The sequence below is a fragment of the Glossina fuscipes genome, unplaced genomic scaffold, assembly GCF_014805625.2.
Source record: "Glossina fuscipes isolate IAEA_lab_2018 unplaced genomic scaffold, Yale_Gfus_2 3, whole genome shotgun sequence".
NCBI classification, from domain to species: Eukaryota; Metazoa; Arthropoda; class Insecta; order Diptera; family Glossinidae; genus Glossina; species Glossina fuscipes.
The window spans coordinates 3,102,486-3,119,893 of NW_023998417.1; the positions used below are offsets into that span (position 1 = coordinate 3,102,486).

The 17,408-nt window shown below is 31.7% G+C and overlaps 3 protein-coding genes and 1 long non-coding RNA gene across 7 annotated transcripts in view; 2 read left to right on the forward strand and 2 right to left on the reverse strand.

Moving 5' to 3' along the window:
- LOC119634745 (ATP-binding cassette sub-family G member 8) overlaps positions 1-2,431 on the forward strand; it is a 39,711-nt gene extending 37,280 nt beyond the window's left edge. Inside the window, 7 exon segments of the mRNA XM_038029091.1 lie at positions 1-46; positions 49-440; positions 511-898; positions 963-1,432; positions 1,517-1,631; positions 1,705-1,985; positions 2,069-2,431. The exon segment at positions 1-46 is cut by the window's left edge and continues 274 nt beyond it. Of these exon segments, the coding sequence (XP_037885019.1) occupies positions 1-46; positions 49-440; positions 511-898; positions 963-1,432; positions 1,517-1,631; positions 1,705-1,985; positions 2,069-2,311 (1,935 nt within the window). The 3' untranslated portion in view covers positions 2,312-2,431.
- The window catches only part of LOC119634756, a 28,383-nt gene extending 20,796 nt beyond the window's left edge, over positions 1-7,587 (reverse strand). Inside the window, exon 1 of the long non-coding RNA XR_005246978.1 lies at positions 7,337-7,587. This is a non-coding gene — a long non-coding RNA (uncharacterized LOC119634756). The remainder of the gene's footprint in view (positions 1-7,336) is intronic.
- On the reverse strand, positions 3,949-7,846 carry LOC119634749 (bifunctional purine biosynthesis protein ATIC). 4 transcript variants are annotated; one of them, XM_038029098.1, is made up of 4 exons: positions 6,225-6,434; positions 4,526-6,159; positions 4,322-4,451; positions 3,949-4,228 (listed from the first exon to the last, which is right to left on the reverse strand). In XM_038029098.1, exons 1-3 carry the CDS (start codon positions 6,241-6,243, stop codon positions 4,332-4,334), a joined length of 1,773 nt encoding a protein of 590 aa, XP_037885026.1. In that variant the 5' UTR covers positions 6,244-6,434; the 3' UTR covers positions 3,949-4,228; positions 4,322-4,331. The 4 variants fall into 4 exon arrangements, with proteins under 4 accessions (XP_037885026.1, XP_037885025.1, XP_037885028.1 ...); XM_038029097.1 differs by lacking the exon at positions 3,949-4,228 and adding an exon at positions 7,724-7,846 and having other exon boundaries at positions 4,237-4,451; positions 6,225-6,318; XM_038029100.1 differs by lacking the exon at positions 3,949-4,228 and adding an exon at positions 7,708-7,846 and having other exon boundaries at positions 4,237-4,451; positions 6,225-6,318.
- Positions 7,847-8,166: 320 nt separating this feature from the next.
- LOC119634751 (protein YIF1B-B) lies at positions 8,167-10,026 on the forward strand. Its single transcript, XM_038029103.1, has 4 exons — positions 8,167-8,354; positions 8,644-9,179; positions 9,241-9,627; positions 9,691-10,026. The coding sequence occupies exons 1-4, from the start codon at positions 8,321-8,323 to the stop codon at positions 9,925-9,927; spliced, it is 1,194 nt and encodes a 397-aa protein (XP_037885031.1). The 5' UTR covers positions 8,167-8,320; the 3' UTR covers positions 9,928-10,026.
- Positions 10,027-17,408: the final 7,382 nt, after the last annotated feature.

Consider the following 17,408-nt stretch of genomic DNA (forward strand, 5'->3'; position numbering starts at 1 on the left):
ACGGTACTTTACGACGCGATAGACATCATCCTGATCAACCAACGGCGAACGGGCACATATCCACATATGGCGTTAGTCATAGAAAACAATCGAATATTGGTTTAGTTTACCCTAACATACAGGTACATTGCCTCGATGTAAATCCCTGTCTTAGAGGCGTATCTTTGCAATCGAAAGGAGGAGATTTATTCGCTATTATGGCCACTTCACAACGAGAAGGTACTGCTCTAACAGAATGTTTGACTGGCTTAAACGAACGTATGTCTGGTGAAATACTTATTAACGGTCAACAGATTAGTCGTAGAGATTTAAGGGAATTATGCAGTTATGTGCCCGCGCTAAATTCTTCCTCATTGGATCCCAGAATGAGTGTACAGTGTACCTTGAATTTTCACGCTGCCTTAAGAGGCCCACTAGATCGCAGCGATCTTAGAGAAAGAGTAAATTTCTTGCAAAAGTTGGAAAAAAAAAACTTCCATTTGAACATCTTTCTCTTCTTCCTTTTTTTAGATGGATATACTAATAGAAGATTTGGGCTTAACCACTGTACGCGCTTCAAATGTTTCTTCTCTAACGCATTCGGAAAAGCAACGTCTTAATGTTGCTTGTCAGCTATTGTCTCAATCGTCCATACTGATCTTAGATCAAGTAACCAGTAATATGGATATTTTTGATACATTTTTTTTGGTGGAATATCTACGTCAATGGTGCAGTGGCGGTCGTATAGTGATTATGACTTTACAGCCTCCCACATTTGAAATATTGTCAATGTGTTCTGGAGTTTTGCTACTATCCGGCGGTCGTACTGTATTTTCTGGCAGTCGTTCCGATCTACCGCGACACATGGGAGAATTGGGCTATCCCTGCCCGCCCTTTAAAAATCCCGCTGATTATTATTGTAAGTGAAAGGTTATAAAGTCGTCGTGAATTTCTCATATTATTTTAAAAAATTGTATTCCTAGTGGATTTGGTAACACTGGATGATTTATCAGCGGCTGCCATGTTAGAGTCGTCGGCACGGATTGAATTTTTAGCTAACTCGTGGGATCAAATCAATTCTGAGCCGCCTTTGGCTGCTCCACCCGCTGCATTACCGAACTTTATACGAAAGGCTGGCTTTTTTGGTCAACTGAAGGCGCTTGTTAAACGTTTTATGGGTTATAAACAGCCCGGTTCTCTATTAACGTGGATTAGTAAGCTGATAGCAGCAGCTGTTCTTTCCCTATGTATTGGGTGCATATTCTGGGATGTACCCGCCTCCGATCCTCAATTAAATTTCAATGATCGTTTGGGTTATCATCACTGTGTAATGGCTTTAACGTATTGGCCTTTAATAATGTTAACCATACGTGACACTCAAGAGGATCGACGGCATGCCGAAAGAGATATACGTTTGGGTCTCTATAGCCGAGCTCTATATATTATAATTCAGGTGAGATATTGATATTAGATCAAAAAAACAAAAACAACAAAAAAAATCGGAAAATCAATAAAATTAAACTAAACATGTTTTCAGTCTTTGTTGGGTTTATTTCCCAGCCTTTGTATATGGTTGTCTTACCTGTTACCCGCCCACAGTATGGCCGGTTTGTATTCGTACACTAATGACATTAGCATATATCTGTATATAGGTAAAAAAAAAAAATTCCATTTACAATCAAGAAAATTTCAAAAAAAAAACATTATTATTAACTCTATCTATAGGTTACATGCTTTTATATCTAACGGTTATACAAACGTTGGCTTTATTCTGCGCCCATTTAATGCCTTGTAAAACATCGTCATCGATTTTTAACATTTTAATAATGTTGGGCTTAACGGCTGTAGGTGGTTATACAGTGCATCCACAAAATCTTTCAAAGATATGGTCTTGGTCTCAGCTGATATCACCCGAAAAATGGTTGCTACCCGTTTTAGTACAAGATGAATACAATGCGGAAACTTTAGCCAACTCAGCTGGTTTGCAATTATGTCGTAATAAACAGGTGAATTTATAATTTTGCCAGAGATTTTCTCTGATAAAAAAAAACCATTTAAAATATTTGCTTTTTTAATAACTAATACTCAGGTGCAACATCAAGAGATTATAGTTCAACAACCTTGTCCACCGCCCAATGGTACTCAAGTGCTAGTCGACTATCAACTATTGCCACAAAATCATATACTCGATCCTACGGACGCGTATAACGAGACCACAACTATTGCCTTACTTTCGGCTTCGGTTATTTTATTCGCTGCTACCTTTGTAATATTCGTATGTAATTGTCGCACTGTCTTTGGTAAGAAACCGAAAAAGGTCTTTAAAGATTAAAAGTTGAAAAGTTTCTCTATGACAAAGTTAGCCCCCTTTTCTCTAGATTTAAAAAAACAAAATATAATGCTGCAATATTTAACATATCATACTAAATATAATAGGCTTTTAATTTTTCGTTAATTTTTTTTTTTTTTTTTTTTTTTTTTTGCATTTTATATAAATAAAAAACAAATTTTTTTTTTTTAGAAATTAAGCGAAATATTTTTTAAATATCTGCTGTTAGGTTTAGGAGAAAAAAATTTGCACATTTTATTAATGCATTTATTATAATTATTTTTATTTTGTCTTTTTTAATTAAAATTTAAGTTTAATTAATATGGAATTTTATTGTTGCAATTATTTTACACACAATCATTTTATATTTTATTAAATGATATTTAATACGAATTTTATTTTTTAAGTTATAAATAAATATTCCCCAAGAAATGGTCATAAAATATTTTTTACTAATTATTTAGATTATTTAGCTATATTCGAAATAAAATATTATTTAAAACTGATCTTAAGCTTTTTCATTAAAAAAAAATAAATCAATAAAAATGAACGAATATTCTGGCATTAAGGAGGGAAAAACTGAATGGTTTTTATAACCCCAGACTCCATTTCTTTTCTACTTAGTTCTTCTATGACGATAGAAGAAGAATAAGTTGTGAAAAACAAGAACTTCTCAAGAAGAACTTCTAGAATCTTAGCTCTTAGGTTCTTAGAGGAGAGAAAATTTACCGGAATCCCAATGTGCGCCATGGCAATGGGGGGACAAAGTCCAATCGCTTATTCCCTACTACACTCTTTCATCGATATTATGCAATAGGATGAAAATAAATAAGAGAAGAGAGATAATTGCTTTGGGAAGAATTTTATAAAAAAATAACCTATTGTGTTAAAGGCGAATCAGCTTGGTGATCTTGGGAATCTACTGTGTTAAAGGTGAATCAGTTTGCTGATCTTGGGAATTTTTATATTTAATTTTTGGACAGCTCTACTGAACATTTACAAAATTGACAATATTTCAAATCGATATTAGAGTTTCAGAAGTTATTACACTTTAGACAAACCGATATGATTTAAAAAATTGACGTTCAGCTACCAACTACAAAACTATGCAAATTTGAAACAAATGAAAGGCACAGTTCTGAACTAATCTTTTAAAAGAGGACCGTCGAAACATTCGCTTCGCCTATCAATTTGAATTTTAGCAAAAGCTAGTCCGACCGGGTATAGAAAATCAAACTCCTTTATAACTATCAGGATAGAAGTTGTCAAGAATAGCAGACTTTACGTAAGACCTTGACTTACGCATTAATGTTAGGAATATCAGGAAATTCATTAAAAATCTGTTTAAGTGAGAAAACCGTTTGTCTCATTATCTTCAGCAATACTCCGCGCACGTCTCTGTTCATCTGTTATCTTTATATTGTTACTGTTGTGATCCACGCTGCCAGTTCAATTCAATCCAAAGTAATCCGCCATTTGAACTGCAAGCCACTATAATACTTATATTAATTTTTAAATCAATTAACTTAATCCATGTTTACCACGCAGACTATGATTAAGCGAAAATTCGTTTACTTTCTTTTTTTTGCAAGACTACTGTAGACTGTAGCGCTATACATTGACTATAAATTAGTTTATAATTAAGAAGATAACTTAAGAGAAATGTCATCAATAAACGATTCCCACGATATATTTCTTAATATATAATTGTCGAATGTGTAATAAAAAAGTTGAACAATCTTTCAAGCACAAGAGAACTTAAAACGTGAAAAAAATTTAATTACAACTGAACTCAGATGCGATAGCTTAAAAGAGATGAAAAAAAAATTTTTTTTAAAAATTTAAAAAAAAAACAAGAATTTCCAGTTTGAAGCACATATCCGTTTTTTCATTGACTTCCCATGATATATTATGCAAAGACTGTAAACGATAGTTTTAAAAAAAAGACTTTATTAAAATTCATTTAAATGCAATAATTTTGATCGTTGAAAAATGCGCTTAAACTATCTATACCATGTTTTTTTTAATGATGGAATAAACGTAAATTAGTATGAGCCATAATAATTCCGTGTTCATCGCAAGCAGCTATAACCCCAGCGTCATTGGTCGATCCAGCTGGGCTGCCAATAAAAGACACTCCACTCTGCGGTTCGCAAAAAAGAAAAACAATATAAGCAACAGTTCGTTCAAGTATAATAGTTTTTGAAAATAACCTACCAAGCGAGCACGATCGATATTGTCGCGGAAGGGAAAGAACGCATCCGAACCTAAAGCAACACCGTTCAGTTGCTTCAACCACGCTACCTTCTCAGCCATAGTGAACTGAGCTGGCACTTCGTCAAACATCGCTTCGAATTGACTAAAAGGCATATCTTTGCCAACGGTACCGTTAACAAAATTATCGATACCATTTGAGATTTCGGCGCGCTTAACACCGGCCTTAAATTTCATTCCGGCCACGCGGGGATGTTGTCTCAACCACCAATTATCCGCCTTCTCGCCAGCCAACCGCGTGCAATGGATACGTGATTGTTGACCGGCACCGATACCAATTACTTGGCCATCGCGAGCGTAACAAACCGAATTACTTTGCGTGTATTTCAAAGCGATAGTGGCCACAATTAGATCGCGTACCGCAGACTCGGGTAATTTTTTATTTTTTGTTACCACATTCGAGAAAAGTGCGGCGTCAATTACAGCATCATTATGTTTTTGTTCTAAAGTCAAACCGAAAATCGTTTTACGCTCTAAAGCGGACGGTTCATAATTCGGATCCATTTGCAAAATGCAATATCCACCGTTTTTCTTTTTCTTAAGGATTTCTAAAGCATCTGGCGAATAGCCAGGTGCTATAATGCCATCGGAAACCTCACGAGAAATAATTTTTGCTGTAACTACGTCACATACGTCCGACAAGGCAACAAAATCGCCAAATGAAGACATGCGATCAGCACCGCGGGCTCTAGCATAAGCAGTAGCGATCGGTGTTAAGCTGCTATATAAATCATCAACCATGCACAGTTTGGCTTGTTCTTTGCTTAGTGGTGTAGCGACAGCAGCACCGGCTGGTGAAACGTGTTTAAAACTAGTAGCGGCAGGTAGACCTAAAGCTTTCTTTAATTCCTTAACCAATTGCCAACCGTTTAACGCATCGCAGAGATTAATAAAACCTGGAGCAGCATTGACAACAGTCAATGGCAATTTCTCCAATTGGGTAAAGATTTGTGCAGGCTTTTGATGAGGATTCATACCATAACGTAAATTAATTTGTGATATACCTCCCGAGTACTGTTTACGGAAATAATCCGAAATGGCGTCATCGTAAGAAGCAGTGTGAGTGAAAGCCTTCAATGCTAAAATTTTACGAGTCTCTAAAGTCGTATCACCATGCTGTTTAATTTCGGTTAAAACCTTCGTATAATCATTAGCTTCACAAACAACAGTAACACGATCGTGATTCTTAGCAGCGGCCCTTAACAGAGTAACACCGCCAATATCGATATTTTCTACAGCAGCAGCCACGGTTACATCTGGCTTAGAAACGGTATTAACAAACGGATAGAGATTGCATACGACTACACTTATATAATCAAAATTTTGTTTTTTCATATCAGCAACATCACTGGGGGTAGTGCGAGCCAATATTCCACCATGAACGGCCGGATGCAAAGTCTTTACACGACCGCCCAACATTTCAGGAGCTCCCGTAATATCAGCGACATCTTTAACGTTAAGGCCGGCATTACGCAAGGCAGTAGCTGTACCGCCACTAGCCACTAACTGAAATCCTAAAGCGGCTAAACTTTTACCCAAATCTATTAAACCGGTCTTATCCGAAACACTGAGAAGGGCTAAAGGAATGCACTAATTAAAAAAAAAAAATGTCTTTTTTTTATGCTTTTTACACTCAACTCACCAATTCGCTTACTAGCCATTATTATTTATATATATTTAGAATAATTGTTTTAAATTTGCAAACAAAGAGTATTGTGTTCAGTTTAATCACTTAACTGCAAATAAATGAATTTCTTTTCAAAAGCTCATAATATTCCCTGTGAATTACATTTCACAAGTCCTATTCGATGAAATTATTAATCACATATCAGTTTTGTGTTTAACCTTTTTTGACCTATTAATTATTTATAAGATGATAACTGTCTATCTGCTGCTATACACAATGATTTCTTTTCCATTAATCTTTACTTGGCTTATGTTATTTATTACAAAATTTATTTGCTTTAGATTTCATATGAATCTGCCTATATATCACCTCACCTTCCCGTACTTTACTGATTATCAGCAAAATTTGTTATAATTAGTAACATGTTTAAATTTTTCGTATCAATTAAGAATTTATTGATCACCAGTCAGACAACACAGTAATAGAAAAAGTTCAATGAAACCTTTAAAGATGTTGTTAATGTTTAGGTAAGAAGATGATATGAAAATTATTTCTATAAAAAGTTCTAAGGAAAATTTTGTAATGCATAAATGATAAGATCGACATTGTTATATGTACAAAAAATGACTTTGTTATTTGGTATGCGTACACGTCTATACAATTTTCAGACCTACACCATGTTATGCCCCCCGCATAAGCCCCTCTATGTGTATAAGATTAACATAAGACGAAACAAATCTAATAAGGCTGAATTAACAAATTCGTCTTCGTCTGCTAAACGTTCTTAAAAAAAAAAAAAAAGGCTGGGAAGGAAAGTGCTCGGTTTGGCCTAAATACTTTTATAATATGTGTGGGAATAATAACATGTACATTTTTAAAATTAACCTTCAAAGTTTCGTAGTTAACAGCACCAAAACTTATCCCGTTCCAACTCTGCAGCTAATCAAACATGTACATATTAAATAACTACTTTATATATATATAGATGTTGCAAATAAAATGATAACATTAATATGTCTACATGCTTCAGTGTTATTAGAGAAATTATGTAAAAAAAAAATGATATATGAATTTAGGAAAAACAATTTATAATCAATGAAAGAATTATTTAATAAATTTTGCCTTACCCAGTGATAAAAAGCGATATTCTGTGATTTAATGCATCATCTACGAAATGTATATAAGCATAAATGACATTGTGTTCTCTAGATAACTGATCAATGAAAATGTTAAGCGTTCTTTTATATATGCGCATGAATTTTAAGTACATATGTAGGCAAAATCTCATGCACGTGCATGCATATGAAAACGAATATCAAAAAAATGAAAATGATGAAATACTATAGTAAGGCCGAAATAACATGTTAAAGCATGTCAATTTACGCACAAATGAATTGAAAAATATTTCACAATAAATTAAATCCGCAATTTCTTTCGCTAATTTTATTGAACTTTTAAAAATTACACTTCGAAATTAATCAAAATTGGGTATTTGTACTTCAATTTTCAATTACCGGCTAATTACAGATGATCTTTTTTTACAATCCACTTAACAATTCGTTTTTATTACGCGAACACTAAAACACGACATGACACACGACTAGCTAAAGCCTTTCTGATGTTAAAACTAAGCTATCATTAAGCTAGTCGCAAATTACAAACAGAGTTGTAAAAAAACGTACTATGGTACGTATGGTTACATATGTGTAAAAGTTAAAAAGTATCAAGTTTTTCCAACCTATTACTTGCTGAAAATGAGCGTAAAACATCTCAAAAATTGTATTAAAAAAATGACTATTTTTTCTGAAGATTGCTATGAATCACGTAAATAAACTAAACGCATATTTATTTCGGTATTCACATGTCAGTCAAAAATAAATAACAAAGAAATTTTTTCAGGCGCAATCATTCATTTATTTATGGTTAAAAACGTTTGTTTACTCGCTTTTATTCGATGTTAGAGATTGACATCACTGAATAATGATGTTCGCTGATATTAATGGTGATGTGGTTAAAGCAAATTTGTATTGGGTTTTGCAAATATATTTTATTTAAATTGCATTAATATTGTTTAAATTATAAGAAGTGGGAAGAAAAATTATTTTCATAATATGAACTACAATCCAAATGCTGGTGTAAGGAATCGTAAGTGGAAAAAAGTGAAGGAAACCAATATAATAAATCACAAACATTGTTTTGCTAATTGTGCCGGACAAAATCCCTATCATTGCAATCATAAGATCCCGTCAACGTTTTATTGAGCTTTGTCTAGTTGAATGTATTTATCACGTTGCTTTGGAATAAATATTGCCCACATGAAGTAACGATACTTTTATTCACATTGTTAATATTTTCATTTGTGATTAAGCTTGCTAGCTTTCTAAACAGAAAACTGAAAGAAGGAGGGTTTTAATAATGTTTCATTTAATTTTAGTTCCTGGGTCAGGGCGTAAATTGAAGCGGGTAAGTGATGTTAATGCTGTTGGCCCGACAGCTCCCTCGCCTGAAGCCACGCCTTATTTGCAATCAACGACAGGTCCCACTATTTTGGATCCCAGTGTATCAGTTTATACCGCCGCAGAAGCAAATATAACAGGGAATTTTAATAACGGTATGCATATGCCCAATCCGAACTATAATTACGCTGCGGCATCAGCGACACTGCCGCCTCAAATGCCACAATATCCAGCTACGAGTCCAGGAGGCTTCCCAGAGGAATCACAATTCACTCCAATATCCGGATTGCAAGGGATAAGCGGTCAATTTCCGCAGTTAAGCATGCTGCAAGAGCCGGTCGTACAAGATATGGCTATGCAATATGGACAGCGTTTGGCCGACCAGGGCAAACAGCTGGTCGAAAATCAGTTTAGCAAATGGGTACCTGTGGCCAAATTAAAGTATTACTTTGCTGTCGACAATAATTATGTCATACATAAATTAAGTTTACTCTTCTTTCCATTTACCCACAAGGTATGTACAATAGTACTCATAGTCTATTTAAGATTTTAACTGTATAATTTTGTAACCGCAGGACTGGTCGCTAAAATATGATCAAGAAAATCCGGTACAACCCAGGTACGATATAAATGCACCCGATTTATATATACCCACAATGGCATTTATAACGTACGTCGTCGTGGCTGGTCTTATGTTGGGTCTACAAAACCGTTTCTCCCCTGAAAAATTAAGTATACAAGCTTCCAGTGCTTTGGCTTATTGTATATTCGAATTAGTGGTTTACTGCATTACTTTATATGTCGTGAATATTAAAACAAGTCTAAAAACTTTAGATTTATTAGCTTTTGCCGGATACAAATTTGTAACTATAGTGGCCTGCCTGTTAACAAGCACAATACTTCACGGTCTTGGGTATTATATCGCTCTCACTTATTGCAGTTTAACATTAGGATTCTTTTTGGTAAGCAAATGCTTTCCCACAATAATCAGAGAAAACATAAAAAACGTTTGATGTTTATTTCAGTTACGCACATTAAAAACAAAAGTACTACATGAATCTGCACCCACAAATCCCACAGGGGCCATCAATTATGATCCTTATGGTAATCCTCAACAATTGGACTATACCGGAGGACGTAAACGGAAATTATATTTTTTATTTTTAGTCGTGGGGGGTCAAGCATTTCTATCATTTTTGCTCTCAAAACATTTGTATTTTTCGGAAACGGACACTTTCGAAATTAAAAATGTACCATTCTGAATTTGTTAATTACGGATTAAATTATCCTTCTTTTTACATCATACGCATCATACGTTTAACATCTTACGAATGTATATAAATTCTGATTCATAATATTTTCAAAAATGAATTTTGCTTATTCTATGCTACAATGAACAATAATTGAATTTACTTTGTAATAATTTGTTCTGATCTTTAATTATATTCTTTGGCTTTTTATTTTTATTTGTTGCTATTCTGGATAACGGCATGGTTATATTTTAATTGCATTATTAAATATGATTCCATATTATAACTTCTGTTGCTTTTTTTAACTTATAATCAAAATAAAACAAGTTCATATATATAGTGATAAAAATGCTACTTACTCCTATTAATAGCTATTGATTTTTTAAATAAAGTTGTAATAAAAATTTAATAGAATTTCTCATGTGACTACGATGACATTAATGAAGTTTGATAGGATTGAGGTTTACATTCGATTAGATAAACAAATTAAAGACACCCATTAGAGGGCAAACTCGGTATTGGGATCGAAATTGAACAGGTGTTAAACTGAGCACTGATTATGTATTTTTTAGTTAACAAGCTCTCATTTGCAAGTCGTGCCTTGAAAGCCATTTGGTATGAATTTCGTTATTCAAAATTTGTTCCGATAAAAACTAGAAAAATTCGACGCTTGTTTGTTTACAATAATACAATTAATAACAAAGTCATAAAATTTCATATGACATACTTTCATATGTTCATATATTTATAAAATCATTGAAAATTTTGAAATATATAAAACCATTTACTTACACATCTTCCGGTAACGTAAGAGAATGGAAAGCGTCCCGCAGAGCCCGTCTACATCTCATAAGATCTCCTCTGCGCTTGTCTTGATGTTCTTCTAATGCCAAATAACTTAATATAAGGAACTATTCCATATAATATATATATTTTCCTCAACGTAATTGATTATTTAACAACAATGGATTAGTCCTATTGACCTAAGACCTATAATCAGTAAAACAATGATCTTTTATTATTTGCTGTTTTTTTGCATTTTTTCAATGATAACGATAGTATATGATGACGTAGGAAAGATTAATAATACAAAATGGATCATAAGAATTGGTAAATTAAGAATACTAATTAAACAATTAGAGTAAAGAGCAAAAAAAAAAAAAATGAATTAATTTACTTATCTTTCAAAATTTGAAAACTTTTTGTTTTGCTTAAGCTGTAAGTTGTAAGTAAATAATTTGGTTTATTTTATTTTCAATTTGTAGCGGTTCTCTCTTACAAGTGCAACTCTAAACAACAAATCCAAACTGAAAACAACAAATCACAATGCGAAGCGTCAGCTGTTTTACTTATGTCCAGTTTTCAGAGAACGTTTCTCGCACCTCTTGTGCATACAAGAAGCAAAAAAAGTCGAAACCCGTTTATCAAGCTTAGTTAATCATACGTCAGGGTCCAAGTTGTGAAATTTGAGCACTTGAGTTTTTATCTTGCATGCTTAAATGTAGATTTTCCTATCGATCTTTTAGGAACTTGTTTCTTTTGCGGTCTAATGTACTAGACACAATGCATACCGTTCGTTTATGCTAAAGTAAAAATAATGAAAAAAATCACGTATCTGAAAGCCAGCTTACGGTTTCGTCTTTCGGCTGGTTTGGGACCACGTAGATGATAGCATTCAACATTGTTTGATAATTATCAATGTGAAAGCAAACGAGTTTACGCTTTGCATTAGTATTTGTTGTTTAGGGTTGCATTTATAAGAGAAAACAATTGTAAATTGAAAACGAAATAAATTTCAAACAAAATTATTTACTTACAAGCAGCTGATTCGAAACAAAAAATTAAAAAGAAAAAAAAACCAATTAACAAACAAAATCAAAATAAAACGAAAAATTATTGACAAAAAAAAAAACTTTGAATTAGTCACATAAACAAAAATTGGAAAGAAGTAAAACCTTCTTCCGGTAAGATTTTGCAGAGTTTTTTTCAGTGGCCCCATTTCTTATTGGCTTAGTCCATTTAATTTTAACCCCCCAAAAAAAAAAATTGATTTTGAATTAAATATTATTAAATACTCCCAATATATGAAATCGAAAGTTTTTAAGCCGACGATCATGTGATTTAAATGCACAGATGGCGACGATTAAATTGCAAATATTGTTTTCTATAAACAATTTTTCTCAACCATTTGAATTGATGACAACTTTAACTTTTAGAATAATGACATCATTGTAACAAATTTTTATTGATAATAAAACTAAATTTACTTTTCTTTACATGATAAACACTTTATTAATAATTTATATTTTAGTTTAGTCTCTTCTGCTAATATATGTGCAGTGACATATTCTGGACAATATTTATGTTTGCTTTCTTCTACAGTTTTTTTAGTCTTATCTGGCATTTACATTCTATTTAAATCACTTACATATATAGATAGGCGCAGTTATTTTTTGAGATATTGATTGAATTTATGTGATTCAGGATTTGACGATTATTAACATTCTTTAAAGAAAAAATATTTCTCTTGCTTCCTTGAAAAATATATGAGACGATGTACGTTTAGGTAAGGTCGTGGGGTTATGGCTTTTTTTTTTTGTTGTTCTTATTATTGTAACAAAAGAACAAATCTCCTAAGTCAATTTTATATGCTTTTATTGTACATGTCACCGAAAGAATTCCCAGAAATGTACGCTTCAAAAAATTGAGGGGGTATGTGTTTTCCATCAACATTGTAATAGAAGCTAAAACAACTTGGGAGAAATTGGAAAAGTTTACTACGATTTTATGACAGATGTGGATTTCAGCTTCAACGTAAACGTTCAGTAAGGCCACTTATTAAAAGGGGGAGAGACAGAGAGAGAGAGAGAGAGAGAGAGAGAGAAAAATGAAAACATCGATCGGCCTATCGATTGACACGCCCAAAAATCTGTCTAAGGTGGTAGATAGTTATGGTTCACCTTAAGGCGAATAAAAGTTTCTTACTTGTTTTTAATATGCTTTTTTTAATTTGCTTTAGATTTTATTATAAATTTACATTAAATGTAACAGTTATTGTAATTTCAGAAATTACATAATATATAAATCCATATGAAATTTGTTTTTTTTGTTTTTCTTTTTTTTTTTTTGTTATTATATAATTTTAATTTCGTCTTATTTATTTAAATATTATTACTAATTTCTTTTTTTTAAAACCTAATTGGGTTAATAAATAAAAGCAAACAAATAAGAAAAAAAGAAAAAAAAGAAAAAGAACAAAATAATAAAAATATAATTTCAATATATTTTATAAAGTAAAGATTGTTATTTTTATATTGTTGGTCTTATGAATTCTACTTTAGATACGGCCATAATATCTTCAGCTTAAAACTAATTAAAAGCAGAAAATAAACAAATTCAACTACGAATTGAAATAATAATATAATTAATCTTTTTTTTTTTTTTTTTTTAATTATCATTTACTACAACATATACTTAATAAAATTTTGAAGATCACTACTTTTTTTTTGTTGTTATTATAATTAATTTCTTTTATTATTTCTTTTTTTTTTTTTTTTGTTATACTAACATATCATTTTGAGAGTTGTGGGATCAATATTCTAAAGGAAAAGGGGGCAATGTGTATTGATATTGAATAGAGTTAAACTTGGCGAACAAAAACTTAACGTATTTTTCTTATGCTTATCATTATATTTAATGTTATGTGTATTAAGGTAAATGTTTTCATTTTAGAATATTTCTTTGTTTATTTCAATTATGAAATTTATGGGAAATTATATTCCATACCCACTGCCTAGCACATATCATCCCATTTACAATGGAGAATGCACACAAATGAATCGATCAAGGAATTATCAAAACATTAAAAGTATGTTGTAAGAGTAAAAGTTAAAAAAGCTAATTAAACTTAGATGGGGCGTAGATGTGAATTGATGGTTCTGTGTACGGAATTCAAAAACTTGCCACATTAAGGTCTTCGAGTACAAATACAACTGCATACGATTGCATGGCGCCGATATAACAAGATCTGAAAATGTTGATGTTAATTAAATTCCCGACCAGGTTGTTCGCATCATTGCTTATTTTAAGCGTTTAACAGAAATTTTTAGCGGAATTATCATCAAAAAAATTGATGATGAACAAGTAACAATGGCCGACCATATTACATAGTTTAAATTCAAAAAGATAATTGCCATGGCGACGGCCAGGAACCATATATAACAGAGAGGAATAGTTAACAATTGAAATTAAACTACGTTTTTTGGAAACATTACAAATGGGGAAGGACGAGGAAATACGGATTGAACTTGAAATAATATCGAGAAATAATCATGAAAGAATCTTTTAATTATAGTATTTTCCAATTTTTAAAACAAAAAAAAAAAAAAATCCATGGAATTGACTCTTCGAATTCAAGGCCTATAATGCAAAGAAATGTTATCTCCTTGAAGAAACTTCCATTTGAATGAAACTACATATTACAGTCATAGATAGGCGAAAATTCTGTTAATAAAAATTAAAAAAATAACGTTGCATATATAATAATTTTAGTGACAAACAACTTTACAGCCGATATTTCAATCAAATATTCCGGATTATCATGAAAGACGCATGTGCCATTACAGCATCAATGTATTTTCTTCGCTTACAGTGTCGCTAATGTTTACAATGGAATATAATAACGACGTCTGCATGTTACTGAACTTGATCTCAAATGTGTGCAAGTCTATGGTAGATTGACTGAAATTTCAACTCACCCAGTTGGTGAGTAAAAAGTAAACGCGAGAAGGTCAAGGACAAAAGAAGTTCTTGCTTGGAAATTTCTATCGGTTATAACGGTTCCCATGGAAAAAAACTATCAAAATTTCACCGAAGACGTCCTTGGTGTTTTACTTTACGCGTATCGTACTATTTTGGATGACGGCAAGCAATTGTTTGCTCCCTACACAATAACTGATTGATTAATAGGGAAGTACCATATAGTATGTTGGCAAGATATCCGGCTCTCCCTCCCTCTTTCCCTTTCTAGTCTGGAAGGATGTAATTGCTAAATGAGCGTAAGATTATCTTTTCTTTCTTCAAGTCTTCACATTAAATCCAAGAACTAGCTAGTCGGTCCGTTTACGATTGCCAGAAAAGGTGCTTAATTAAGACAAATGGTAAATGTATTCCGTTTAGCATGACGAGTTGCACACGGGATTGCAAATATTTATTACTTTTTGATAAGAATTTATTGAAAATTTTTTTTCTCCTTTCGATATCGGCTAGTAATGGGTATAAAAACTTGTTCCTAGTATAAAAATTTTTAATTTCTTTTCACTTTTCTTATTTTGTTTATTTGATTAGGATTTGAATGTGTGTGTGTGATATTGCTTTTCGTTTAAAAATTTATTTATATTGTAATTTTATATTTCATTCGTTTAACAATTTTGTTGTTGTTATTCATTTCCTTCGTCTTCTTCTTTTCTTTTTTTTTTTGTTTTTGGCTAATTTTCCCTTTTTTTTAGGATTTGGAACATTTTTTAAAAAACTTTTCAATGTTTTTTTTCTGCCTTTTTTTGCGATTTATTATTTATTTATTTATTTATATTTTATTTTTTCATATTTTTTCTACGGTTGATTTAATGTGTATATGTTAAAACAATATTTTAATATAAGGCAAAAATGAATTAGGAAGTTTTATAGCTTGTAGTGTTTTATAATAATAATATACGTTCGTTATTTTTATATATAATAAAGTTTATTTGATTTATTATGTATATTGTTTTTATATTATATTTATATTTTTATACATAAAATATATAAAAGAAATGTTAAATTCTTTGGCGTCTTCCAAAAGATGGTGATTTTTTTTTTATTTTTTTTTATTTTTATTCTCATGAGATTCAAATAAATTTATCGAAAACAATAGTAATAAGACCATCATAAGATTTTATGCGGATTGAATCAAATTTTTCATATATATATGTATATATATATATATCCCAGCTAAGCTTAATAGGAGTTAAAATTTTTAAAAAACTTTTTATTGCATTTTTATGTATTTGAGTATATAAAAGCGTTTTGATAAAAAAATGTTCTCAAATATAAATTTAAATGATGTACACAAATTAAAATTGAACAGATGTACATCAATGTAGATAAAAGCATGATTCAAAATATATATATATTTTTTTGTTTTATTTTCATTTTTTATTTTTTACTATTTTTTTTTTAACCAATGGAATCAATATAGATAGGCAATCAGAAGTTAGAAGGGTTCATAATCAACCATCGAAAAAAGAAAAAAAAAAAAACAAAATATATATATATATACAAAAAAAAAAAAAAAAAAAAAAATATGTTCGTTAAAAAGTTTTACTACTTTGCTTATATATTTTCTCAATAAATTTAAATTTCGATAGGTTTTAGTAGGGGTCGTGTAAAAAGAGGAAAAATTTCGGTTCACTAGCATAGGAATATTTCACCAAAATGAATCAATAATAATTGCGAAATTTCGATCGAAATCAACTACGTATGACTTAGCGTCCCTTAGCCCTTGGTTAGAGTTAAACAGTGCATTAACCATAAGACTGAATCTTTCCCGACTATTATTTAAAAAAATTTTTTTTTTTTTTTTTTTTTTTTTTTTTTTTGAGAAAAAGTAGAAAACGACGGTCCCAACTTCAGTTCGATTTGGAACTTGCTATGCAGACAACACATTTGTAGGATATGATTATTGAACATTTACATTCCCGTTGCGCATTAAAAGCGGATCACAAGTATTTTCCTTTAAAATTAACTCGTTCTTAAGAAGCATCTAGACCGATTAGGTTAAACCATATAATAGTTTACGCAGAGGTTGATTAACAGGTTTATAGCCATACGATTGCTGACAAATACTTTCCTGGCAGCCGCGTATATACAGCTATCGCAATATAAATTGGTAACTGTTGTCATTACAGAAAATAAAAAAATTGAGGTCGCAAGAAGTACAACGCAAAGATGCTCTACCAGAACCCATACAGAACGAAAAACTAAAAGAAAAATAACCGGTAGTAACTGCATTCATTAGAAACGCCGCCGCTAGACAGGTTTGCTTTCTGAGCTCTCAATGGTCTCAGCCTAAGGAACAGAATGCTAATTAAAATTTATCTGACCTTTGCAGCCTAAACTAACAACGGATTGGAGTAGTAATGAATGAATGTAAACAAAATCGCCAAAACGTTAATTTTTTTTCATATAATCGCCTCTGGTCTCCCCAATACTTATCAAAATTTGAACAAATCGTTTGCAGTTTTACTTTAGCAAAAATTTTAAAATGTTAAGGCAAACATTAGTCCTTACTAGGCTCTCTCGTCATTTAAAAGCATTTAACAACAAAATTAAAAAAGAAGACACGACTTAGACAACTCTTTCAACCAAGGATAGAAGTAAGACCTTGTTTTAATCCAAATTTTCTCTTCTTCTTATGCTTACTGCACATTGCAACATATATGGGGGCATTTAGAGGG